The sequence below is a fragment of the Gossypium hirsutum genome, chromosome D10, assembly GCF_007990345.1.
Source record: "Gossypium hirsutum isolate 1008001.06 chromosome D10, Gossypium_hirsutum_v2.1, whole genome shotgun sequence".
Lineage (NCBI taxonomy): Eukaryota > Viridiplantae > Streptophyta > Magnoliopsida > Malvales > Malvaceae > Gossypium > Gossypium hirsutum.
Window position 1 is genome coordinate 24964495 of NC_053446.1, and position 27747 is coordinate 24992241.

General features: G+C 33.6%; 3 protein-coding genes across 8 annotated transcripts; 1 reads left to right on the plus strand and 2 right to left on the minus strand.

Annotated features, from left to right (window-relative positions):
• Positions 1-2879: 2879 nt before the first annotated feature.
• LOC107915416 (probable xyloglucan galactosyltransferase GT14) lies at positions 2880-3787 on the minus strand. The gene has a single exon (XM_041102268.1). The coding sequence runs from the start codon at positions 3782-3784 to the stop codon at positions 3242-3244; it is 543 nt and encodes a 180-aa protein (XP_040958202.1). The 5' UTR covers positions 3785-3787; the 3' UTR covers positions 2880-3241.
• A 2578-nt stretch (positions 3788-6365) lies between these two features.
• LOC107914719 (protein TRIGALACTOSYLDIACYLGLYCEROL 1, chloroplastic) lies at positions 6366-8585 on the minus strand. Of its 6 annotated transcripts, none has more exons than XM_041102270.1 (4): positions 8448-8585; positions 7700-7770; positions 7427-7619; positions 6366-7333 (listed from the first exon to the last, which is right to left on the minus strand). In XM_041102270.1, exons 2-4 carry the CDS (start codon positions 7744-7746, stop codon positions 6614-6616), a joined length of 960 nt encoding a protein of 319 aa, XP_040958204.1. In that variant the 5' UTR covers positions 7747-7770; positions 8448-8585; the 3' UTR covers positions 6366-6613. The 6 variants fall into 6 exon arrangements, with proteins under 6 accessions (XP_040958204.1, XP_040958203.1, XP_016699225.2 ...); XM_041102269.1 differs by having other exon boundaries at positions 7700-7863; positions 8448-8570; XM_016843736.2 differs by having other exon boundaries at positions 6366-7616.
• A 3752-nt stretch (positions 8586-12337) lies between these two features.
• Positions 12338-24475, plus strand: LOC107914720 (phosphoglucan, water dikinase, chloroplastic). Its single transcript, XM_016843738.2, has 19 exons — positions 12338-12753; positions 13021-13633; positions 14412-14498; positions 14579-14710; positions 15987-16112; positions 16895-17073; positions 17576-17660; positions 18004-18153; positions 18271-18323; positions 19517-19725; positions 19842-19960; positions 20294-20364; positions 20513-20630; positions 21815-21901; positions 22041-22127; positions 22228-22304; positions 22450-22615; positions 22715-22826; positions 23057-24475. Exons 1-19 carry the CDS (start codon positions 12569-12571, stop codon positions 23959-23961), a joined length of 3561 nt encoding a protein of 1186 aa, XP_016699227.2. The 5' UTR covers positions 12338-12568; the 3' UTR covers positions 23962-24475.
• The last annotated feature ends 3272 nt before the right edge of the window (positions 24476-27747 follow it).

Below are 27747 nucleotides of genomic sequence, written 5' to 3' on the forward strand. Positions count from 1 at the left end.
CATGTCTATTGATCTTAGCCCACTCTTTGTCATCCATCTTGTAAGGTTTTTCTTCAAAGGCTATATCCAGCTCTTGCTGACATAAGACATCCAGGATCTCACATTGCCACATACCAAAATTATTGGTACCATCAAATTTCTCTACTTTAAATTTTGCATTGGTCATAGTAGTCTTTGCTGATGACGATGCCTATGCCATTTTTCTCCTCAATCTCAACTACTGTATATGTGATCAGTACCGTCGACGTGAATAGTGCCATGGATGAGCAATACCGTATACACAAAGTATCGTAAACGGTTGTATTCCCCAAGTATGAACTTGACGCTGATACCAATTGTTGTGCGGAAGCGTGTAAAAGAGTAAAATTATTGTACTGAAAAATCACACTAAGTTCAATTCCCAGGAAAGAGAGGTGGATCACGTGGATCACTTAAGTACCAAGTCTTTCCTAGCCAGAATATCCCTCTATCGTAATTTAACCGCACAATAAATCACTACAATCACTCTCACAAAATATGCAAAATAAACAATAAAGAACACAAGAATTTTAACGAGGTTCAGCAAATTTTGCCTACGTCCTCGGGCACTGATTAAATGCCAAAGTTACATATTTTATGTAATTAAATTGGTTAATTTATGAGAGTGCACCACTAATTTTTCCATGTTTTTGTTGAATTTTGTGCAGGGGTGCAATTTGGGGCTAAATAGAAGAAAAAGAAAACAATTGGGCTAGATTGAAGAAAGAAGTAAAGAAGGAGGGCCAAAGTAGAATTTTTCCAAGAATAATTAGCTGAAATTGTTGACTTAGTGGGAGATTATTTTGGGATATTTTTTATATCATGGAATATTTTTCCTTGATTTTCTATACTAGTTGGCTCTTAATTTAGCAAGGTCACTAGTATAAATAGAGGCTACATTGTTCATTTTAATGATCAATCAATTGAAATATCAAGCTTTCATCTTTCAATACATTCTCTCTTTTCTACTCACGAATTTGTTTGTTGTTTTTAGTTTCCTTTACTTTCAATCCATTAATTTCCAGCTTGTTACCACTTAAACCATTTTCAATTTCCTTTTCAAACTTTCTTTCCATCTCCAGTAGCTAATTCACTTTATTACACCACCAAAATTCCAGCCCCCTAAACTAAATCACGCCACTCATTCCTTTCACCCATTTTACCTTATTTAATTTATCCAATACCAACATGCCCCAAACCTTAGCCAACTAAATTCATTTTCAGCTTTAGGTCGGAATTAGCCTTGTCAAAACCCGTGAGTTACGAACCCGAGCAAATTAATTCCTAAATTCCAGTACTTATTATTTCTCCAGATTAAGAGTGTGATTTTGTCAGATCATAAAGTCAAATCAACACTAAGTCAAAAAAGACGTCGTTTGAGTTAGTGTGGTTAGACGTGCAGTTGGAATTCCGAAAGGAACGTTTCTAATCGGTTTTCTGTGAACACATTGGCGTGCCAAGTGGAGATAGCTGTTTGGTTCCGTCAAGGGAAGTAGTAATCGGATTTAAATGCCCCACGCGGTTGAGGACATTGGTTCGGGCTAGGCTCTTCTAGAACGCAAGGCTGCCGGAGTTTTAAATCACGAACGTTTCGTGGTTGTTCGACCGGTAAGGGTTAGTTATTAGACGTTCCATAACTAATTTACACAAGGAAGAGTTGGTGTCCGAGGCGTCCTTGGTAGCTATAACTAGCTTATTGGAAAAGAGGAGTTCATCTAATTTCGAGGATCGGTTTAAAGACGAGGAAAAATCCGTGCCTAAAGCTGAGCTTATTCTAATTAATTTTTCTTCAAATTTATTTAACTGTTTTTTTTATTATTTCATTTTCAACTTTTACTTTTTACGCGTTTTATTTATTTATTTCAGGTTCCAGGTTTTCGATTTTATCCTCCCCTAATATCTTGGGCACAACAACTGCCCCGGCATAAATCTGGTCAAGAGAACAACAATTTGCAGTAAACCCAGTCTCTGAGGGATCGACCCTACTCCCTATACTGCTTAAATTTCAAATTAGGCGTAGGCTTATATTGGTGGATTCGACACCTATCAGGCACTAACAAATATATTTCACTCCAAAATACAAGTGAAAATTTACAAATAAAGAGATAGAACAATGCCTTAAGGAGAGAATGGCAAATGTCGGGGATGATCGAAAATGATAAATAGTTAGGCCTATTTATAGTTGAGATTCAGGGATCAACTTGCAAAGTCACCATACAATTAGGGACCAAAAATTGCAAATATCTCATGCCAAATTTCAACCCCACTTTCAGTGTCTTAAATCTCTTATTTCCAGTGCCAACATTTTAATACCCATATCTTTGACTTTTCTAAATTTGGATGGTTGCCAATACCTTCTCAATTGCCTGGCAAATCGATTAAATATTCAAATGTAATACATCAACATATTTATTTTAAAAATAATGTTAAAAGGTAAAGCATGTTTGGATATTTGAATCTATCATCAGCAAAAGAAAAATAAGATGTATTCAAATAATACGAGTATTATCTGCGTGTGCTAAAAACGAAAATTATAATTGTTGAGGGATTTCCGTTTATTTTGAAAGAAATATTTAAACTATAATCTACTTGAAATCGATAAACCCCTCGACACGTTGTATATATTATCTTCAGCGGAGATTTTAACTTCCAACTTTAATATAAAATCCATGCAATCATCATTAGTTTTACTTAGGCTGATAATGAATATAAAGAAGAATCCATTTACCTAATCAACTAGTGTTAGGTGGATACATAGGTTCGGACTTAGAAGGAAAAGATATAAAACAATGGGAAATCTTATCAGGAGATTATAAATAAGCAATGTATTAATGTTTGTCTAAGTTTTGTATTTGTAAGCTGATCTTTGTTCTTTAAAATAATTGCTCCAATGGAGGGTCTCCCATTATTACAGATAATTTCAACTTCCAACAGTTCCATGCTGCAAATCCGACACTGGGATCCTTTTCTTCCTTAGCATATTTCTTAACTTTCTCCACTCTCTTAATAACTCCCTTAACTGCAATCTCAAATGCATCCTCAATTCCAGACTTGGGACCTCCATATCACCTTTGGGATTAGCTTTACAACTTCTTTTCTCATAGCTACCACTCGATCTCTGAAAATCGAGACAGGCTCTCATTTATGCTCACACTGCCATGTTTGATGTCATTTGCAGGAATGTACACCGAGTAGCTGGTGTAATCTTTGGGAAGTACCATATCTATTGTGCATATGCAGAATAAGGATGGAAAAATACGGGAATGCAGCCTGCCAGGATTGAATCGAACATCAAACACCTAGTGTATGAGTCCCCCGGAGGCTGCAAACAGAAGATCGAGTTGCGAAACACCTTGATTACTTGAACCGGAGTGCCACACTTGTTTGCACGGGAGTTGCAATCGAGGAACTTGCATGTGTTTTTTGAGGTTAAACATTGGTTGATAATCTGGACACGGATCGAGTAATTCATGGTTGGATGTGGAGCACCGGCAAAAGAGAACAGGTATCGCCTTTTCCGACTCCTCACTTGTTTCTGCCAATGGATTACGTCGATGTAGGTTGATGGATGAAAGTAGGTCGGATATGGTACGGCAAATTCATTGCAATAAGAGCTTGTTTCTATAGATAACATTGACATATTCATTGATTCAGGTAGTGGCATAAGCTTATTCCCCCAATTCGGTTGATTTCCGGTTGGTCTACGCAAATAGACGCAATCCTCCCTGCAACGAAGAAATGGTCTCGACCCCATAACTGTTTCCATTCAGCTCGGTTTCGAAGCCAGTCGACGATATCATAAGGCAAAGAATCTCTTACAGATGTGTTATAGTTCCAAAGATATCGACCAACATCGAGGCCAGCATAGAAGGGTACGGAAACAGCTGAAGCCATCGATGAATTATTGGTTAAACACTTGTATTGTTTCATCCTCTTATGGAAAATAACTTCAAGCAAGAACTGGTTTGTTTCAAACTAATTCATATCAGATAAAGCACCTTGTGGGGTTTCAATCCTAGGGCCAAACCCCTAATTCATGATAGATGAACACATATCGAACCACTTATTAAGTGTTCGACAATCTTTTAGCGAATCAGAATTGAATCTACTCGGAAGACGATGAACTTATATGTATTTACCTGAACATGGATTATCTCTTTTCCCATCAATGGGAAAATTCTGGGAATCTTTGTCCATGGTAAAGCTATGAAGTAAAAAGGGGACTTCATTGTTGACATAAGATAGAGCTGAATAATCCAAGCAAAACAAAACAAAACAAAACAGAAAACAATGGAAACAAGAATAGCAAACCAGAGTTAATTGTGGCTTTGCTTCACCATTTTTTGCTCACAGCCATAAACAAAAACAAAGCTGAAATAGATTGCTTGTGAAACGAGAAAGAAAAAATGTAACAGGATATCAGTCAGTGGTCTATATATTACTTATGATCTAAGGAAGACATTAAAAGGTTAAACTCCATAGCAAGGTTGATTCCATTGATGGAAACTTCAAACCCCACATATGAATATCCTTTTGATTGCATATACCAGAGTAGTTATTACAATTTACAACTTGTAATTCGTGTTCATATATTTCTATTTGTGGTAATTGTATTTAAGTTACTATGTATTATATAAATTTTGAATATCACTGCTTCACAAAAATTAAAAAAATTAATGCTTTTATTTTAATTTATTAAAATTTGAACCTTGTATTTAAAAAAAACTTTAACCATTTTTTAATAAATTCATAAATTTGAATTTTTTTTATTTCGTGGATATAAAGTGTTGATTATTTTCATGTCAATAAGTTAAAAAAGTAAAATTTTAACAATAAGTTATTAGATTTTATAAAATCCAATAACCAAATTTTGATAAATTTAAAATATAGCAACTTCTGGGTTCTTCTTTTAAAAAGAATTTCTCAATTTTGTAAAATAAAAAAAAAGAATATTAATGACATCTCATGCTTTTATTTTTTTCTTATTATTATTATTTCATATTATATTTATGTAGTGTAATCATATTGCATATTGTGAGTTTTATTAACAATTGATATGTTTCTTTACACTTTCTGTAAAGTTAAATTAAAGGACTCACCACCATTTATTTTGATCTTTTATCACTTAGGATTTCATAATTTAATTTTGCGGACTAAATAACTACTATGGTGAGGGTAATTCCATTTTACTGTTTTTCTTTTTCCCTTGAACAAAATGATTCAGTCTAGCAAATTTGCTATGGGATTAATTTCAGTAGGATTAAGAAAATAATTATTGTATGAATGAAGATATGTTGTTATGGATAAAAACAATCTCAAGGAGTCATGATATTTTGTTTTGGTTCAAGTTGTAATTTCATATGGAATATTTCCATTAGATGGTATAGGTTTATTTTTCTTATAAATGGTAGCGTCTCGAGTTATTCAAGGATTAAATTTAGTAACGATGTTAATTGAAGATTGGACTATAAGTCCTTTTGTGATTAAGATTGATGCCAATAGAAGACTTGAATACAAATATTTAGTCACTCTATCTGTGATTAAATGGTCCATTTGGATGGGCGATGAGATTAAAAACATTAATAGTGGTGATAAGATGTATGTTTGAATTCAAACTCAACGGTAGCGATAAGATTAAAATAAAAAATAACCATTAAGGACAACCAATTAAAATATATGTATATATTATTTTTTATGGAAGAATGTATATAATAAGTTATTAAAACTTATTAAAAAGTATATTTGAATTAAATAATAAAATAAAATTTATACTATGTTTGACACAAGTATTCAACTAGTTTGTGAAAATGAATATTAATGAAATGTAAGATTGAATTGATAAATTATTTATATATTTTATAAATATTTAAAATTTTAATACTTATTATTTTATATAGTTATTTAAGTATTTTTAATTAGTTAACTATTTATCTTATATATATACACTTTTATATTATACTTAATAAAATGTAAATATATATTTAAATAATTCAAGATTTTAAAATAAAAATATTGTATAATAATTATAAAAAGATTGAAAGAAAATGGTATAACTGCAACTTCCATCCTTGAAGTTCAAAGTTGAATGAATAAAACAAACTAAAAACAGATCTTCCCTCCGATTTCTTTCTTTCAAACAGAAAAGTTGCCACTATGTTGCATGTGAATAAAACCATTTTACACAAAGTGGCAATCATTGATTTCCAAATAAGAAAATGTCTTATCATTCTAATAAAATTAAAATCACTTCAGGCAACAATTCTTTTAAAATACTCGTATTTCAATGTATATGTGGATGTGGATGTGAAACTATAACCCTTTAAGGACCCTCCAGCTACGTGAAAAAATTAAGCTTTAAAACATTTCAACATACCATCTTGGATGCATATTAATATCTTATACACCCAAATCCGAGTAACATAGAGTAATGTTGAGTCACTGACAACAGAAAAGGGAGGGACAAACTAGCCAAAGATTGCAAGACTTTATACAGAACCTATATAGTTCCCCTCTATGTTATCTGTCCTCTAGGAGCCATCCATTGAACATTGAGAAAGCTGTAAAGAGTTAGATGCTGACAAAGAGGCCAACCTGGTTATACACAGTTCTTCAACGAATCTCCGGCTCCTTGGAAGAAGCAATATGAGAGTGCAAAATCAGCCATGAAAATACCAACAAGAGAAATAACCACAGCTGATGTTGTTGATTCGCCGACACCTTTGGCTCCTCCCATGGTGGTAACTCCCCAAGCACAGCTCACAATAGATATGATCATACCAAACACTTGAGACTTAATCATTGCACTAATTATATCCCATGATCGAAGAGCCCTTTGCGCAGAATCTAAGATGATATTAATGCTAATCCCATAAACACTATCAGCCAGCAGCGCACTTGATGCCATCCCTACTGTGAAACACATTAGAGTCAAAAATGGTAAAGCTAAAGAGGAAGCAATGACTCTGGGTGTCACCAAATAATCAACAGGGTTTGATCCAAGAACTCTCAGCGTGTCTGTTTGCTCGGAGACCTGCATCGTTCCTAATTCTGCGGCAAATGCACTGCCAATACGCCCAGCAACCACAATTGATGTAACCACAGGACTTAGCTCCCTTGAGAACGCTAAGGCCAATACCCCACCAACTGATTGGTTCAAACCCAATCGGGTAAATTCTCTTACAAACTGAATGGTAAAGGCCATGCCAACAAATGCTGAAGTTAGAAGACAAACTCCAACTGATTTAGGTCCAACTCTCTCCAGTTGTTGGAGGGTATTCCTCCAGTGGACTTTACCCTTTAGAGTTTGAATGATAACCTGTCCAGCAAGGACAAGAACAGATAATCCTCTCCATAAGTACTTTGGAGGAGACCATTTGCTAAAGAATGTTTCAGGTTCTGAGGAGGGTACATGGTTCGTATTGCTGTCTTCTTCTAGCACAGGGGCATATGCATGGCCATCATCTGCGTCGGAAATCACAAACAATCTAGTTTTGTGAATTGGTGTTAGAAATCTAAGACTCTGACCTCTTCCAGTGAAGCCAAGTTGACTTGAATTCCAACCTCCGAGTTTCATGCTGCTGTTGGATCTGATAGAGCTCCTTCTACAATCAATGTGTTTAAAGATATTAAATCTCACAGATGAAGTTCAAAGAATGAATTTAGGAGCGAGAGAGAAACTGACCTACTAGAAAAGTAATATGTTGGATGAAGTTGAGAAGTTGTTTGCATCTTTGGCCCCTCTTCCTTGAACTTCTAGAGTATGAAATTTCAAATAAAACCTTAAAAAGTTTGAAGATTGCTCCAAACAAGCTAAAGAATTACACAAAAATGAATCTTTTTGGTTCCCTGAGAAATAGCATTTTCACCCAAAAAATTAGTAAAAAAAATAAAAAAGGATTTGTCTAGTACCTTTACAAGAAAAAGAATCAGGTTTTTTTTTCCATATGCTATAGGAAGACGCAATGACTACACAAAGAATCAATTAAAAGTATATTTTGGCATTATTCATATTTAAGTTGAAAATTTCGAAGTACTAATCTTTGTTAAGTGTTAACTGCTTTGAGAGGTTTTTTTTTTTTGGTAATGAACTAAGAACATTAGTGTGAGATTGGATTGACCCCCCCCTTCAAATATCCAAGTTATTGCTCAAATTTAGGCAAAATTGTAGATATAGGCAGTTATTGAAATACCCAGAAGCAAAATTTTCAAGTTTATCTCAAGAACGGCTAAAAGTTCTACTAAGCAATCGCCTCAAAATTTATGGGGGAAACTTAATCATAAAGCTCAGCAACAAAAAGAAACCCAGATACGTTTCCGCAAATAACACTTAAAAGTAACAAGTTCAAAATGAAAGCAGCAGATAAAACCCCTAAAAATCATGAACAGAAAAGAAGAATATTTGCCGGAAATAATATAAAAATATATAATACCTCTGATTAAAGATGGGAGGTAACGATGGCTGTGGTGATAGATGGCTGGCTTTCCTGTTATCGTCCACAATACCTGCGTGGGGTCTTCTAATTTCTTAAAGGGTAAAATGCATTCAAGCTCACTGTAAAATAGTTTTGTCCTATTTGGTCACTTTAATTTTTTTTCTCAATTTGATCACTATAATTAAGATAATTGATTAAACTAGTCACGGCAGATAAAATTCTCATTAATTCATTAATAGATTACTGATTTAGCACATTATCCAATTAAATGAAGACATGTGACACTTTTTTTTTACTTTTGACTGAACCTTAGGGACTTCTTTGTAATTATTCCAAACATTTTTGTCAAAAAGTAAAAAAAAAATTGCCACTTGTAGTCATTCAATTGGCTAAGGTGTTACGTCAACAATCTATTATTAGATTAACGAAATTATTAACAGAGTGACTAGTTCGATCAATTATCTTAATTAGAGTGACTAAATTGAGATCAAGAATTTTAGAGTGATCAAAATACGACAAACCATATTTTAGAGTAATATTGGGTGTAGTTTAACATTTCTTAAATAATCTCAAATCAAATAACATTAAAAAATAAAATTAAAGAAAGAAAAACGGTAACATCCAAAACCCTTTAGTCGTAAGTAGTGTAATTTCAAAGAAAATATGTGATAGATTCTCGATGATAAATAAAATAGAAATTTATCACTAAAGAGAAAGCTAATGAATACCAAAAGAAATTGAGTGAAAAGTAGGGCTGGATGTATTAAACTATTAATTTAAGGTAGGACTAAATTGCAATGACGTGAAAAGTGATGTGCCTAAATATTTTTTTTGGTGATAATATTGAAATTTTTGAGGTTAAAATATAAATATGGAAAAGTTGAGAGATTAAAAGTGCAAATATCCTGACGGTGAAAGGACCAAAGCGAAAAATAAATTAGGTAAGTAAGGATCAAATTGAATAAATGGGGAAATGGGAGGGATTAAATTATAATTTTACCAAAAGTGAGAAATGACCCAAAAATAAATATTGAGCTATTAAAAGGACAAAATGGTCATTTCTCAATCAAAATAACTATAATAAGTTATCGTGACAATAATTAATGAGAAATGATATTAAAACATGATTGGTTAGAATATTTTATTATAATTTCTGCCTGTTAGTGTTGCTCTTTTTGTTGTTTATACATTTGTTGTTAGTGTTGTTGGGGCTTTTAAGATTGTTGGAATTGTTCTTGGAAAGCTTTGAATTGTTGTTACAACATTGACAGTTTTTGATAGTTGACATTTGGGTTTTGGGAAACATAGGCTTGGCTTTGATAACTTGGATAAGGTTCGTAGTATTGCTGATATGGGTAAGGCAGGGTGTCATAATTGTAAGGATCATAGTAATAATTTCCAAAGTTTTTATTTGTTTGGATTTGGTTCGTGTTTTGAGTTTGGTCTTGAGTTCAATGGGTGTGGATGTTAATTTTGGGTTTGCCATCAAAAAAAAAAAAAAAGAAAAAAGAAATGAGGGTGGAAGTGGTTTATGTTCACTACACCAATTATGGATACAAGGATCACACAAGATGAATATGACGATCATGTAAGGTAGTTCACCTTGCTTAGGGTAAGGCGAAGAGCCATTGTGTATGGTGGTTCAATAATAGTGGTTATGAGGTTAACTGAAGATGGAAAATGAGTGTATTAAAGAGAAAGAGAGAGAGATCCTGCCTTTGGTCAAGACTAAAGGTTTATGTACCCTTGGATATGATTCTAAGGTGCTACGTGTCATCTTCTCATAGATGAACCTCAAGCAAGTTGGTCAAGTGGTCTGTCACGGTAGGTCTAGTTAGGGTGGTGATTAGACTCGATGTCAATCAGTTTAGATGGGATATGGTAGTTGGTGTCAAAAGTGGCGGTTAATGCGCGAGGCTTATGTGGTGTGGAGTCAAAAGGTGAATGTGAGGAGTGTGTTCAAGGAATTGTTTTCAAAGAGACTTTTGAAACATGATTCGGAGGTGTGGACACCCAAAAGGTGTGTCTGAGGGATGGAAGTATAACAAGTACTAGTTTAAATCTATTCCACCAAGCCCAACACCATTATAATCCTTCTTATTCGAGAAAGTGTCTAATGATTCAATGAGTATTATTGGTAAATCAAATTCAGTAGTTCTTGTTATTGCAAAACCCTCGACATAAAGGCCATTAGTTGTGCTATATCTTCTAGTGCTATCGTTGATTCGTTGCATGAGAAATGAAACACATGAGCTTTAAGTTTCTAACGCTAAACTGGAGCAGAAAGAAAGTGCAACACACAACTCATCTTACTAAATTAATTAATTGTAAAGAAACCAATAGTATGTAAGTAACTATAGAATTGCTTGTCTAACATTTTTATTTTCTAATTTTTTCGAGCTTATAGCACTCGCAGTTTATTTGTTCTTGTTGCAACATAAACAATATGTCCTTGTAATCTCAATAAAGATAATAAGGTAGGACATTATAGAGTATATACTAGGGTCCTTTGAGTTTTCTATAAAAATCAACTAATGGAATAGATTATTTATAGAGTTTAAGGTTAATGGTTTGTTAAATGGCCTTGACACTCATTGATGTTGGGATTCATTTAAATTTTAAAATAGTAAATGTTTGGAATTTTAAGAGTTTAGGATTAGAGTTTTAATATTGTATTTAAATAGGTATTCCAGGATTATAGGTGTTAATATTTATTTATATTAAAGAAATGTTTAAACTTAGGATTCTATTGGGAAATCTAAATGGTCCTTGAAGCCCATTGATATTGAACTCTTATTAAATTTTTAAAAAATCATTTAGATTTAGGGGTCCATTAGAGTATTTAATTGGGTGTTATCTCTTAATCCCCTCCATAATTTCAAGAGCGAAACAATCTTGATTATTTAAGGAATACCTTAACACTAATGAGTATCAAGATAGTTTTAAAAAACAATCTCGGAACAATGATATTTATGAAATAAATAAAAATATTAAATAAAATTCTTTATATTTGTTATAAGAACCAAGTTTCTAGTAAAAATAATTTTTTTTATTTTAATTCTCTATATCCACTTATAAAAGCAACCGTCAAAGTTGTGAAGGACATTTTTTATTAAATCAGTTCTCTATAACAACATACTGTCTAAAAAGTAAAAGTATAACTATTTCATTTAAGCAAACCTATTAATTACAATTTATTAAATAAAAATAATCTTAACTAAAATATTATTTCAATAAAATATTTAAATTTCACATGAAAAAATCTATTAATTATACTTTATTAAATGAAATAATCTTCAACAAATGGAGTTAAAGATATCAATTCAATAAACTATTAAGTTCCATAATTAAATATTCTAATATGAATTTGGAACATCATAACCTTATCAATTGATTACTTGAATTTAATAGCTAATAACTAATTAATTGATTAATTAAATTTGTTAGATTTAAGAACTTCATAATTAATCATGTGCAAAAATGTAAAATAAAAGATACACAAAAGTAATAATGCATGCACTTGTTATATATATTTTGATTTTGTTTATTTTAAGGTAAGTTTACAATGATCATTTCTTTATAATAGTATGTTGTTTTAGGTGCATAACAACTATCTCTCTATAATAAATAAAATCTCGGCAATCGAATGAGATTATTATAAAGACAAAATTATATTTATTTTAAAATAAATTTAATAAATTATTTCTTAAAACTAAACAGATCCTAGTAACGATTAAACTTTATTTTATTCAATAAACATATTTAATTATGGAAATTGACTTATATAATTTATTTTATTCATCATCTTGAAAATAAAAAAATTATATAATAAAAATAGACAGTTAAATTATATGACTATAAATATCTTCCAAGGATTCTCATATTTCAAGTATAAATATCTTGGATCTTGGTCATATTTTAATTTAATTATAGAAAAAATGCGTGAGTAGGAATTTACAAATAGACAATTGGGTGGAGCATCCCACGTGGCGCAAACCCAGCAATTGAGACCAGAAATCCCAATCCATGATTCAGTGATTCATTTCTTTGTTCTCTGCCTATACAAGCACAAGATCTCAATCCCAAGACGTACAAAGGAGAAAAAAGGAAAAGAAGCAATGGATTCTATTTCTCTACGCTCACTCCATTTTCAAATTCCAGCTCGGAAGCAACTCAAATTCCTCCCCGACGCTGCTATTTTCAGCCCCAGGATTTCCTTTCCTTTCCCGTTTCCGCCGGGAATCAACCGCCACCATAAACACTCTCATTCTCTTGTTTTCGCCGTTTCCTCTACTCCCACTAGGTACCCTTTTCGCCTTTCTCCTTTCTTCTTCTTTTTACAACCTTCGTGTCTAGGCCTCTCCTTCTCCTTCTTATCATTATTGATATTTAATTATACTTAACTTTTGCTGATGAGAAATGTCTGCAAATGGAAAGGTTGTTTGAGTTTTATTTTTATTATGATTGAAAAATCTAATGACATAGTTTTTTCCTGATTGGTTGTATGAAATGGTATCGAATCCTCTTGAGGTTGGAGATTGCTAAAATGGGTTTCTTTTTTTGGGAGCAGAGAAGAGGAAAAGAAGAAGAAGAGGACGAAAGTGAAACCAAAGTCTGGAAGTGGCAAAGTAGGGCTTAATATTTGTTTAGACCACCAAGTTCAATTTGGTGAGCATGTAGTGATCTTGGGGTCCACAAAAGAATTGGGATCCTGGAAGAAGCAGGTGCCTATGAACTGGAGTGAGGATGGATGGATATGTGACTTGGAGTTGAAAGGGGGCGAGTCTGTTGAGTTCAAATTCGTGGTTGTTAGTAAGGACAAGAGTGTAGCATGGGAAGGTGGAAATAACCGTGTTCTGAAACTGCCTCAGGGAGGAAGTTTTGGGATGATATGTCACTGGAATTCCACAGAGGAGACGCTGGAATTATTGCCTTTAAGTTCGGAAGAATATGATGACAGTGTGGATGATGCTGGTCATAGTGAATCGACATCTACTACTGATGCCTTGGAGGTTGAGGCAAGTCCTTTTGTTGGACAATGGCAAGGGAGGCCTGCTTCCTTCATGCGGTCAAATGAACATCACAACAGAGAATTGGAGAGGAGATGGGATACGACTGGTCTTGAAGGGTTGGCTTTGAAATTAGTTGAAGGTGATAAAAGTGCAAGGAATTGGTGGAGAAAGGTGCACATAGTCATTTTGTTGATTGCAAAATTCATGTTCATAGAAAAATTTCTAGAAATGTCATAATCAATATATATACACGCACTTGAATTTGAAATTTACTTCACATACAGTATAATTTTATGATGTTTAGCATTATGGACATGTGTAGCTTGATAGTGTTAATGCATTTAGTTGAATACCAATTTCATTGAACCTTATATTAGCTGAAACCCTTTTTCATGAGCTCTGAGTATGAAGTTCCATTCAATCTATCTAGCTCACATGCTGGCACTTCATCATAGTACATGCATCATGCACCAGTGGTTCTGTGGTTGGTGTTGTCATGCCTCAAGCCAGGTCAATAGAAGTTGTGAAGGTGTCAAATTGTGGGGATAAGGAAATGAAAAAACCATGAATTATTATTTTCTTTCCATGAACTGACACTGATAGTTTGAATGTATTTAAATATAATTTCAAAATTGAAGAACTAGGATATTGCTAATAGTATTCTTCCCTGTTTCATAAAGTTTTTGAATTTCTTTTTCTTCGGGCATTGGGGTGGTGGCAGTTGGAGGCATGGGAGTTTGCACATATGTCTTATCTTCCTTGGCCTATCTTCTGAACAAAAAAAATTAAAAAATAAAAACGCTTGTTTATGCAAATGTTGTTCATCTATTATTTTAAATCATGACTTAGCTTTTAAACTCTATCTTTGTGGTCGATTATCATGATTTTGATTTATATTTCTTCTTCAGCCCATAACATTTTTCTGTATTTATTTTTCCTATTATGAAAGCTTGAAGTGGTTCGTGAGCTATTAGTTGGAAGTTTGCAAAGTGAGGAACGGTTGGAAGCTCTAATATGCTCTGCTATCTATCTGAAGGTTATTTACATTTCTTTTATGACAGCATGTTTTGGTGTTTATATTCTTCCACACTGTTCTTAAATATTCTTTTTATACAGTGGATAAACACAGGGCAAATTCCTTGTTTTGAAGATGGGGGTCATCACCGGCCAAACAGACATGCTGAGATTTCCAGGCTTATATTTCGTGAATTAGAGCGAATCTCTAGTAGGAAAGATTCTTCACCTCAGGTGCTCTATTGCTGCAGTTTGCTGTCTTTATTCATGGTTATTAATTTTTTTTAGTCCTTTGCTTTGCACAGGATGGGATTGCTTGATGTCATGTATCCTACTCTAGTTCTCAACTGTGTTAGTGAAAAAATATAACCTTTTCCAGTTCTTTGGTTCAATTCCATGGATTCTGGTTCGCCCAATTTAAACTACATTTTGAACAAGATTAATAAAAATACACTCTAGTATAGGTTATATGTTTCTTTTCATGTATCAGGATTGATATCATCGTTGCTCTTTGTTTATTTCCCTACTTATCTTGCTTGGCAAATTTATGTTAACTTGTGATTTATCCATCCTTTTAGCATGGTCGAAAGACTTTTGCTTGTAACCATTTTTGACAATCTAGATGATAAATTGGCATTTAGCACAGGATGATAGAAACTGGCGTGTTAGATGTTATTTAGGCATTTTCTTTTACTTTTTCTATGGTGGATCACTATAAGAACTTTGGCAAAGTGAGAGTAAGGTGCATTCTGGCAGAAAAGAGAATAAGGTAGTGCTTATCTTTGTCTTTGAATTTGTCAGAATCAAAGCAAAACATGGATAATCCAAACAAAAGATTCCTTGTTTAGTTTATCGGTAGACAGTATGTTCAGTGTTCCTAAGGAACTTAAGGTACAGTAGCTGCTGACACCTGTGTCTGTAGACAATATGTTCAGTGTTCGTATTCAAGTAGCTTAACAAACATTGTGTTATCTAATGAATAAAAAATGTGTGTGTTGCTCTTTGTAATTGTCACTAAGTTGTCTGGTAGTCCTTAAATTTTTTTCTTATCACCAATTACTTGGTCTCAGGCTTTAATGGACTAAAGAGCTGGTGTAGCTGAAGCTTATGGTATTTTGAAATTTGAAAATCACTGGCACCTATGTTGATTCAATAAAAAATTGGGAGGAGTACTTTGATTGGACCTTGTACGGTTTTACAGAAAGTGCTGCTCTTAGTTTCTTAAATAATTGAGTTTGCACATCTTCGTGAGTGTATACCTCTGTTCTAAAATTAGCCTATTTTACAGATTGGTCTGCTCTTGATTTTTGTTTGTTTCTTAAATCTTTTTATTTTAGGAAATTAGAATATGTAACTATTCTAGCTGCAAGCACCAAATTTTGAGGAAAGGAACAAACAAGACGCATCTCATGCACTTTAAATGGCAACATTTGTTTATCATATGATTTATGCATATCAGACTATCATGTTGTATAATTTTCTCAGTTACCTTTTTCTTCCCAAATGCTAGGAATTGCTTGTTATTCGCAAGATCCATCCTTGTTTGCCATCTTTTAAGGCAGAATTTACAGCATCTGTCCCACTTACTCGAATTAGAGACATTGCTCACCGGAATGATATCCCTCACGACCTCAAGGTCAGATTTCACAGGCATCTCGATTTTGTGGGTAAATTACACTGGTAGTCACCCAACTATTAGTAAATTTCATTTTTGGTCACCCAACTATTCAAAATTTTCATTTTTGGTCACCAACCGTTCAAGTACTGATGGAAAGATAACTTGGCAGCTTTTAAAATTGGCATAATAGCAACTTTAACCCTCAACATTTATACCTTGTGTCAATTTAGTCTTGATTTCAAAAAAATTAACCCTCAACATTTACACATTGTGTTATTTGGTCCTTTTTTTTGTAGTTTTACTTATATTTGTGACATTGAGGGTTAATTTTAAAAGAATGAGAAAAGATGAAAATTATTATCTTGGGTTTTCGGGTGTTTCCATTTTTGTATATTTTTGATCAAATTTAGTTGATAGATTTTTTTAGCTTTCTGGGTAAAAGGGTCACAAAGAAAAGCAAAATTGAAAAAAAAAAAAAGGACCAAATTACACAATGTGTAAACGTTGTGGGTTTAAGTTTTTTACAATCAAGACTAAATTGATACAATGTATAAATGTTGAGGGTTAAAATTACTATTATGCCAATTTTAAAAGCTGCCACGTCATCTTTCCATCAGTCATTTAACAACTGGTGACCAAAAAAGAAAAAATCAAATAGTTGGGTGACCATTTTGTAAACTTTCATAGTTCGGTGACCGAAAAAGAAACTTACCAATAGTTGGATGACTACAAGTGTAGTTTGCCCTTTTTTTAATTTGAAATTCAAATTACTAACTAAAATTTCAATTTATATGTTCCAGCAAGAAATAAAGCATACAATACAGAACAAGCTTCATCGAAATGCTGGCCCTGAAGACTTAGTTGCAACAGAAGCAATGCTTGCAAGAATCACCAGGGATCCTGGACAATATAGTGAAGCATTTGTGGAACAATTCAAGATATTCCATCTGGAACTCAAAGATTTTTTCAATGCTGGAAGGTTCAATTTGAATGATTAGTATTTCTTGCTTTTACTTTTCCTTTCCTTCATGGGTTATACATTAATGAAAAAGTCTCATTGAAGATAATATTAAGCAACATTACAGTAGCATAAAGTCCTCTATGATCCTGATACAATAAATTGACTTTTTGCTTTGTAAGTAAACTTCTAGAAATTCTAATGGTTCTTGTTGAAACTTCCATTAAATTCTTGGATTACTGCTACAAGATCTGAATTTAGCTCCCACTCTATCAGTTATTAACTCATCTCTGTAATTTACCATGTAAAGTTGCCTGCAACAAAAAGAGTGGATTTCCTACTTGCTGTCTTTAGTTATGCATAAATGTAGCTGACCTTTTGAACTTTTTGTATTATCTATGCATATTACTTTGTGTTTTCCAGTTCATGAAGTGGTCCAATTCTTCTTTTGATGCTATGTCTCGATTCTTAAAACTCCTTGCTAGACATTTATTCATCTATCTAAGATTTTATGTTATTGCAGCCTCACTGAGCAACTTGAGTCAATTAGAGAATCGTTAGATGAACGGGGCATTGCAGCTCTTGTAATGTTTCTGGAGTGCAAAAAGGTATCTTTGTAATTGTTTGCTCTTGTTTTTTATTTATTGCTATGGTTTTGTAGTTAGAGTTTTTATCTAGTGATTAATGGAGTTTGACAGAAAGTTCATCGTTGAATAAAAAACATGCATTTAGTTCCTTTAATATTTTTACTTGGATATGTTTCCAAATAGAATATGATAGCAGATTCTGATCCATGCAGCCAGTCCCATTTAGTTGGAAAAAAAGCTCGTTATACAACTGAGAACCCGTAGAAGAAGTTCATAGTTGAAAAGTCTTTGTTCTAATTATTTATTTTTAGACGATGAATTTTTGTTGCAGTCATTTTTCTAAGAGGCATTTTTATATTTCCAGAGTCTGGATGCTGCAGAAGGATCGAGTAGCATTTTGGGTTTAATCAAGACAATGCGATCTTTGGGTGCTTTGAGAGAAGTAATTGTGAGGGGTCTTGAAAGTGGTCTTAGAAATGATGCTCCTGATGCTGCAATAGCAATGCGCCAAAAGGTCAGTCCATTCTTTTTAAATTTTCAGCAAGCTTCAAATAAACAGAAATTTAGCTTGAAGTTTTCTCTTTTGCACTCGTGGCTTGTTTTAACTGGTCCTGTTGTGTGCAACTATCAGTGGCGACTATGTGAGATTGGTCTTGAGGACTATTCCTTTGTCCTCTTAAGCAGGTACATATCTAAAATTTTGGTCTGCTTTTGACACTTAATGTGCTTGAACTTGTAAAGACAGACAACTCTTTAGAAATATTCCAGATATATGGTGAATGAGTTATGTCATACTTAGTTCAAATGAACCATTGGCATCTTATCCACTTGTTTACTGTAAGATTGTGTTTACATGGGATGACTCCAACCAATACAACAGAACTTCCTCATGCTGAAAACAAAGCGGTTAGGAAAAGTCAAGATTAATTTCCAAGAAGATTTTGAGTGTGGACATTGTTTTATGTGGCTTTAGGGTGTCGTTCTGAGTCCTATATCTTTTCTCTTCTTTCTTGTCTGTTAATTTACTACATTATTCTCTATCTGCTCTACTAGAAACTAACCCCAACCGTAATAACTTCAACTGCCAACACTAAAGCTAAAACTCTTAATTTGTTGCTCAACTGTACCTTCACAGGATCAAAACAGCCACTGGATAGCATTTTAATTTCTTCATTTCTTCTTAAATTCTGAACATTCCACTTGTAAACCATAACTTTTCTTTTAGCGTCCTTGTTGTTTTAACCTCCAATCTTAGTATTTTTGCCCAAATTCTAATTAACCTATCATTTTACTTGCCAAATTCTTGTCAGTTTGAGGCAGTGCCTCTTGATGTCCTATGTCACTTGTCTATATTATTTTCCTTGAATAATTTTAGTAGATATTCACGTTTGATATCAGAAATCATATTAATAGGATGGAGTGATGTCACATGAATGAGTTTTGACAATCTTAAGGGCAATAAACTGAAGCTAGAAAAAGCTATTTCATGTTTTTATTGGGCTGGTTGGGTTGTTAAACTGAGTTTCTAATTTCAGACCTGAAAGTTACTGTTGCTCATTTTTTATCACATAATAGACATTAGCTTCTTGGTATTCATACATCAAATCTGCAAATCATGCAAAAAGCTAGAGATATGCTCTACCTTGCAACCAAACCTGCAGATAGTGGATGCTTCATATTTATTCAGCCTCAACAGAAAGCCTTTGTTGCATTTCTAGTGAAAAATTATTCAAGATTTCTGTGGAAACAGAAACACTGCACGTTCTGGTTTCCCATGTTTCTAGTTAGATGCTGCAAGCAATAGGTTTTACTTTTAGTTTTATGCTCTTCTTTCTCCGTTTTTCTCATTCATGCAGTTCTGACTTGCATTGAATTAGGCTACTCAACATGCTTGAAGCTGTGGGAGGGGCCAATTGGTTTGCAGATAATCTGGAATCAAAGAACATAAGCTCTTGGAATGATCCACTTGGTGCCTTAATTGTGGGTGTTCATCAGCTTAGTTTATCTGGTTGGAAACCTGAAGAATGTGCTGCTATTCAAAATGAGCTTACTGCCTGGCAAGAGAAAGGTCTCTTTGAGAAGGAAGGTACCTTTATTATCCTTTTATCTCTTAACTCTGGAAAAAATATTTCATGTTTAGTAGAATAGCTCTCCTTATATTGCTTTATTTCATTTTCTGGGCCCCTTTTGTTTATTATAAAGGAAGTGAAGATGGCAAAAGAATCTGGGCATTAAGACTCAAAGCTACACTTGACAGATCAAGGAGGCTGACTGAGGAATATTCTGAAGTCCTTCTCCAATTATTCCCTCAAAAAGTGCAGGTAAAGAAATGTTCTTGTGAAAAGCAAAGTTTTGTGCTATATGATGAAACTTTTGTGAATGTAAATACTTGAGATTGATGTAAGCTTAACAAATGTTTTCTACGGAACCAAATGTTTAAATTCGTTTACTGCTAAAGTTAATGAATTGTTTATATTGCAACCTTTAGAGGCAATGTCAGATAAACTCTGGAAGAATAAGCAATTTTAAATATATAGATCAGTTTGTTCCTCAATGTTCCAACCTCCACTGGTGCAGCTTTATATCATCAGTAACTTAATTTAAGGCTTATAGATGAACTGGAATCCTAAGAAATTGTTTGGTCAATCTTGAAGATGCTAGGGAAAGCTCTTGGAATTCCAGAGAACAGCATAAGGACATATGCTGAAGCTGAGATCCGAGCTGGGTATGGTAACATTTATCTTATGACTTCCCTGATAATGTTGCTCTTTATGTTTGTGAGATTTTGCTAGTTAAGCTGCAGGGAGAAAATCATATTACTTGTGTGTAGTTTACTATTTTCTATTTTCCTAACTTGAAATTTTCATTTGTAGGGTGATTTTTCAGGTTTCAAAACTTTGTTCCCTTCTCCTGAAAGCTGTTAGAGCAGCACTTGGTTCTGAAGGGTGGGATGTCCTTGTTCCAGGAGTGGTGTCCGGAACATTGGTTCAGGTACCTCAATCACTTTAATGCAACTGACGAGGATATTATTATTACACCTTGTCTCGCTCAATCCGTTCTTTCTGAGTCCATAACATTGTCGCATCAAAGAGGCACATTACATTAGGAAGTAAATCCTAGTTATGTTTTTGCAATTGAAAATAAGTTAGTGAAATAAGACAACATGCATTGTCCTAATTGCAACTATCCCTGAGTTGGGTGCACAAAAATATTTAACTTCTATCTAAAAAATTCTTAGTTGGATTTTAAAAATAGAGAAGTAATAGAATGGTGATGTCCAGTTACGGTTGATTCCTGATGCAACATGGTTCTTTTAGTCTCTCAAAATATAGCAATATTTGGTAATGGTCCTACAGGCTATAATAATATCTTTCGGGGCTAACCAAAAGTAAATATTATTTGGTATTGACGAGACTTAAGGATGTTTACTTAGATCTTGGCTTTAGAGTTTAAAAAATATAAATAATTCAAAATTCCAGGATTTCAAATTTTCTTTTTCGATGATGTTTTTTAATGTTTTTTAGCCACTAGAAAAGAACCACTGGCACAACCTGTACTCAATCAAAAAAGAGGGGTCAAATACATATGTTAAGTTCCCGAGTTATTGATTGAGTTACCTGAGAATTAACACAAAATTAGATCCGAAGAAAGGGTCTTTGCCCTTATTCCAACTCCTATTTTTGCCTATAGTTGTGGAACTGTGAGGGAGTTGCCTACCTTGGAACTCCAAGGGAGTTTCCTATAATTTATTGGAACTTTTAAGTTTTAACTTTCTTTATTCATTAATAATTTTCCTCTTAAATAGAGGTTTAAATTTAGGAAATAAGATCCAAAACCCTAGTTTCATTCAAGCTAAAATATGTCAGCAAGAAATCCTTGTTTATCAGGAAATTTTTGTTTAAACTAATAAGTAAATTCTGATAAATCAAATCCTGCTAAAATCTGAATCAAATAAGAACTAAATCCCTAACAATGTCACTAGCAGGTGTTGCACCAAGCTCCTCACAGTAAGACTATCAACATTGTATGACATTAAACTTTGTCATCTGATAATCTGATGTCAACTTTAATTGTTCCAAATTCCAATAAATGCATGTGAAATTGTGCCCCTTTATTACGTGTGTACCTCTGCAAATTTTTGAGTTCCATGTGATGCTAAATTACTTTTGCTTCAGGTTGAGAACATTGTCCCTGGATCGCTGCCATCATCTTTAGAAGGACCTGTTATTCTTGTGGTTAATAAAGCTGATGGAGATGAGGAGGTTTGAGATAGTTTTCAGTTAGCTATTTTTTGTTGTTGTTTTGGGCCATCCGGTTAGCTATTTGTTTGATCCTTGAATATTATTACCATTTTCTTGTTTACAAGCAAAGTGATCATGTAATCTCATTTATATGTTGCAGGTGACAGCAGCTGGATCTAATATTGCAGGAGTTGTACTTTTGCAGGAGCTGCCTCACTTATCTCATCTTGGTGTTAGGGCCAGACAAGCAAGTTCTTTCCTCTTATGATATTAATTTTACCATAGAATTTGTGATGGAAACATTGATTAGTAGATGACATACTGATAAAGTACATATTTTTGTTCAGGAAAAGGTCATCTTTGTTACATGTGAAGATGAAGAAAAAGTTTCTTATATACAAAAGCTTGAAGGAAAATGTGTGAGGTTGTTTCTGAACTTTTCTGCAGTATAGTCAATGTTTGTTCTCATCAATCAACTAACAATAGCTAGCTCTAAGCTCTATATACCATTGAGTCTGACAGTTGAGTGGTTTGTTTTGTTTGCTTCTTGATTTGTAAATTCTTTGAAGATTGGAGGCATCGTCAAGTGGTGTGAGCATAAGTCCATCTTCTTTAGATGATCGTGATGCTGATTCTGTTGCCAAAAATCTTTCAACTAATGGTTCATCTGCTGTTGATATGCGTGGTCCTCCTGATTTGACAGGGTTGTCTCCTAAAGCCTCTTACTCCAATAAGGCAAGGTTTTCTCTCTTCTATCTTAGGTTGCAAGAAACTAGCAATCTCACAGTTATTTTTTTATGTTAGTAATCAAACTGATAATGGTTCTTTATACAGGGTAGTTCTTCAGCTGGACTTATACTGCTTGCTGATGCAGATGCACAAACTTCAGGAGCAAAGGCAGCTGCTTGTGGCCGTTTAGCTTCCTTGGCAGCAGTTTCTGATAAGGGTAACTTTTTGTTCTTGGCAGCTAACTTCATTAGTCTTTGATCATAAGAAGTATTTATATATGAATAAGAATCAATGATTTTTTTTTTTGTTTAATAAACCACCTAATTTTTTGATAAATTCATTTGTTATCATTGTATGGACCTTCATCTTCTGTGTTATAATTGTACATCTATATGTTGTTCTGCATGATTTTCTTTTTCATCTTTTTCTTTTGTTTCTTTATTGCAGCCTACAGTGACCTAGGGGTGCCAGCGTCATTTCGTGTTCCTGCTGGAGTAGTTATTCCATTTGGCTCCATGGAATGGGCTTTAGAGCAAAACAAATCCATGGAAACATTCATGTCTCTTCGAGAAAAGATTGAAACAGCACGTCTGGAGGATGGTGAACTTGATAATTTATGCCACCAACTCCAGCAGCTGGTCTCTTCCGTACAGCCCCCACAAGACATAATTGATAGCATAATGAGAGTATTTCCAGGCAATGTACGCTTAATTGTTCGTTCAAGTGCCAATGTTGAGGATTTGGCGGGGATGTCAGCTGCTGGACTTTATGAATCCATCCCAAATGTCAGTCCTTCAAATCCAACTGTTTTTGCCAGTGCTGTTAGCCAAGTATGGGCCTCGCTCTATACACGAAGAGCAGTACTAAGTCGGCGAGCTGCTGGTGTGTCCCAGAAAGATGCTACAATGGCAGTCCTGGTTCAGGAAATGCTTGCACCTGATCTTTCATTCGTACTCCACACACTCAGCCCAACAGATCATGACCATAACTATGTTGAGGCTGAGATTGCGCCAGGGCTGGGTGAAACCCTCGCTTCAGGAACTAGGGGCACACCATGGCGTTTATCTTCTGGGAAGTTTGATGGGCTTGTGAAAACAGTAGCATTTGCAAATTTTAGTGAGGAGATGGTGGTATCAGGTGCAAGTCCTGCCGATGGGGAAGTAATCCGTTTGACAGTAGACTACAGCAAAAAACCCTTGACGGTTGATCCGGTATTTCGTCAACAGCTTAGTCAGCGTCTATCTGCAGTTGGATTTTTCCTGGAGAGGAAGTTTGGCTGCCCGCAGGATGTGGAAGGATGTGTTCTTGGAAAAGATATTTATGTGGTTCAGACACGTCCCCAACCCCTGTAACAGCTTTTACCCGAGAAGATAAGCTATCTTATACGCATTTGATCGTTGCCACCCCAAGCATTTGTTGCAGTTTTTCAAGCTCTCTAAGCCCCACATACCCAATATAGATGCAGTTTGGAGCTACCTATGTTTGAATAACCGGCATAGATTGCAAAACTTGTACTTGGAGTCCGATAGACAAGGGATGGAAATGCTGCTACAAATATGTTGAGTAATCTATGTTTTGTTAGTGGAAGACCATAGAATAGTTTGTATGAAAATATAAAGCAGTGCATGGCCATCCAGTGTTAGAAATCTCTATGTTGTTTTATCTTAAATTTGTTCATATGAAATATAAGATGTTTGCAATTGAGAGCAAAAAGATCTCTTCCATTCAGATTGTATTAATATCCCTACTTCTGTTTAAGTTATGTTGGAATAAACAGCTTTGGATTTGAATCCTGTTTAAAATAAAATCTGGGATCGTTATTGTATTTTGTATGAACTCTAGAAATAAAACAAGATTTCATATTCATTGCATCGTCTCTTCTATTGCAGATTGAATCGATACGTCATTGATTCGACTTTCTATTTATTGTTTTTTTTTACTCATTCTGACACTTCAAGACTGTTTGTTTAAGATTAAAAAGAGAAAAACCACAATGCAAAGAGATTTTGACTTATTGAATAACGTTTTTAGCACTTAACATTAACTGTTTTTTGTTAATTTAATTTTTACCTTTTAAAAATTTTCATATTTTAAATAAAATCATAAAACTTTACAAATCTATAATTTTTTAAAAAAATTATGAAAAAAATGAAAACTCTTTAAAATTCAAAAAATAAAAAATTCCAAAATTCATTATTATCTAAATCGGGCCAATTGGATCAGGAATCGGCTCGGGTATCGATCCAATGAGAAGTAAAAAAATTGTTGACTCGCGAACCAATACAAATTAGTTGAACCGAGCTAAAAACTACTTGAACCGATTTCGAATTGGTCTGACCAATTGATTCCTATGACAACTAGTCCGACTGACTCAAAGCAAATAAAATATTAAAAATTAAAATTATAAAAATTATTTCAACTAATTTTTTAACTCGGTTCAACAAGTTTGTATCAGTTCGCGGGTTAGCTAATTTTTTACCTCTCATTGGATCGATACCCCAGCTGGGTTCTTGATCCAACCTATCCGATTCGGTTTAAATAATATTGAATTTTTATATATTTTTTAAAATTTTTCATATATTTTTTATTTTTAGAAAATTATAATTTGTTAATTTTTTTAAATATGAAAAAATGTTTAATTTTTTTTAAAAAAATTACATACTTTTAAATAGTAAGGACCAAATTGACAACAAAAATTATAAATGTTGACGGCTAAAATAATTTTAAAATTTTAAAAGCTAGTTAACACGTGAACCGGTACGGACTAGTTGAATCGGGCTAAAAACTAGTTGAACCGATTTTTATAAATTTTTTAATAATTTATTTGCATTGGATTGGTTGGATCGGTCATTTTCGGAACCAATTAATCAGGCTAGCTTGAAATCGGTTTAACTGTCGATTCAATCGATTTTTTTAGCTTGGTTCAACCAGTCCATACCATGTTTGCGGGTCAACCAATTTTTTGCCTCTCATCGGATTGATATCCCAACTAGTTCTTTGTTGAACTAGTCCAATTTAGATAACAATGAACTTTGGAGTTTTTTTTTATATTTTTAAGTTTTTTTATTTTGAATTTTAAAGATTTTTTTATTTTTATTTTTATGTATTTTTTATTTTTAAAAATATAAAATTTTGATTTTTTTAAAATATAAATTTTTATGTTTTATTTAAAAAAGAAAAAAAAATAATTTTTAAAAAATTTTAATTTTTTTTTTGTACTTTTAAAGGGTAATGACCAAATTGACAAAAAACTCTAAATGTTTGGAGGTAAAATAGTTTTAAAATTTTAAAAACAATTAACCCTCGAACCAGTACGGATTGGTTGAACCGGGCTAAAAACTAGTTGAATCGACTTTTATAATTTTTTAATATTTTTTTTATTTTTAATAATTTATTTGTTTTGAACCGGTTAGATCAGTCGTTTTGGAAATCAATTGGTCAGACCAGTTTAAAATTGGTTCAACTGTAGATTCAAAAAATTTTTAGTTCGATTCTACCAGTCTATACCATGTTTGCGGGTCAACTGATTCTTTTGCCTCTCATCAGACTGATATCCCAACTGGTTCTCAGTCCAACCGGTCCGATTTAGATAACAATTATGAGTTTTTGGAAATTTTTATTTTTTTTAATTTTAGAGTTTTTTTAATTTTTCATGTTTTTTATTTTATTTAAAAAATTATAATTTTTTGAATTTTTAAAAAATATAATTTTTTATGTTTTTATTTAAAATATAAAAAAAATTTAAAAATTTATTATGTAATTTTAAAGGGTAAGGACCAAATTATTATTTTTACTTTGATATTATTAATTTTAATGGGAAAAATTGGAGAGACAGACTAATATTTTTAAATCAGAAAAAATATAGAGATAAAAATTAAAATTTAAAAGGGTAAGATGGAGGGCAATTTATCAAAAAAAGCCTATTTTTTTAAATTACCAAAATGGGCCCGGTATTTTATTATTTAGCGGAATGGGCCTTTTCTAGCAAATTGCGTCCACGTCATCGCGATGTCAGGGGACGTGCCAGGAAATTGCGGCCACGTCAGATCGCTTTGCTGACATGGCAACAAATCGCGTCCTCAAGAGGGCGATTTGTTGCCACATCAGCAAAGCGAGCTGACGTGGCTGCGACTTACCCATCTAATGAAATTTCATGTATATAGTTACACTAAATTATTTAAATTATTTATAATACCTAAATTATCCCTATTTTTTTTGTTATATTACATAAAATACTCCTTTGAAAATACAAAACATTATGATAGCTAATTTAAAATTTATTCTCCACAACTAATGAAAATCATTTAAAATGCTAAAACTAGATTTGTCTGAACAAACTATAAGAAAATCCCTGGAATGCTGTGATTTCTTCGTCTTCAACGAAAGATCTCGAGAAAGATCACGGTGAGGAAAGCTTGTGCTTAATGAGGAAGCAAATTTGGACACTCGGAATCATCTAACAATTATGCAGAACAGCAGCCGTCTTTCTTCGCAGCTGAAACATCATCCCGAGAGCCGACATTGATGGTTTGTCCCTTGGGCAATGTTGTTTGATCATTCCCTCCTTCGAGTGCTTTTCGACTGATCACATAATGTATTTGAGTTAGTATTTCAGTGAATGCATGCTCAACATTTGTAAATTCAAGGGCAGATGTTTCCATAAAGAAGCGCGTGCACGTGGGCGCGACTTATCTGTTTACTTTTTTCTCCAAAACCCTAAAAATCCTAAAATTCCTAAAATCTTAAACCCTAAAATCCAAAAACCTACAAGTCAGGAAATCGCGGCCACGTCAGCGTGCTTTGCTGACGTGGCAACAAATTGCCCCCTCGAGGACGCGATTTGTTGCCACATCAGCAAAGCGCGCTGACGTGGCCGCGATTTCCTGGCACGTCCCCTGACATCGCGCTGACGTGGACGCAATTTGCCGGAAAATGGTCCATTCGGGTAAATAATAAAATATCAGGTCCATTTCGGTAAATTTATAAAAAATTAAGCTTTTATTGGTAAATGACCCTAAGATGAATCTTTTAACATATTTAAACCTTCTGAAAACGGTAGGAAGGATGAAGAGAAATCGAAGAGGAGAGAAAAAATTGTTGTTTCTTCATATTTACGACAAGCCAACTCTAAAAACTAT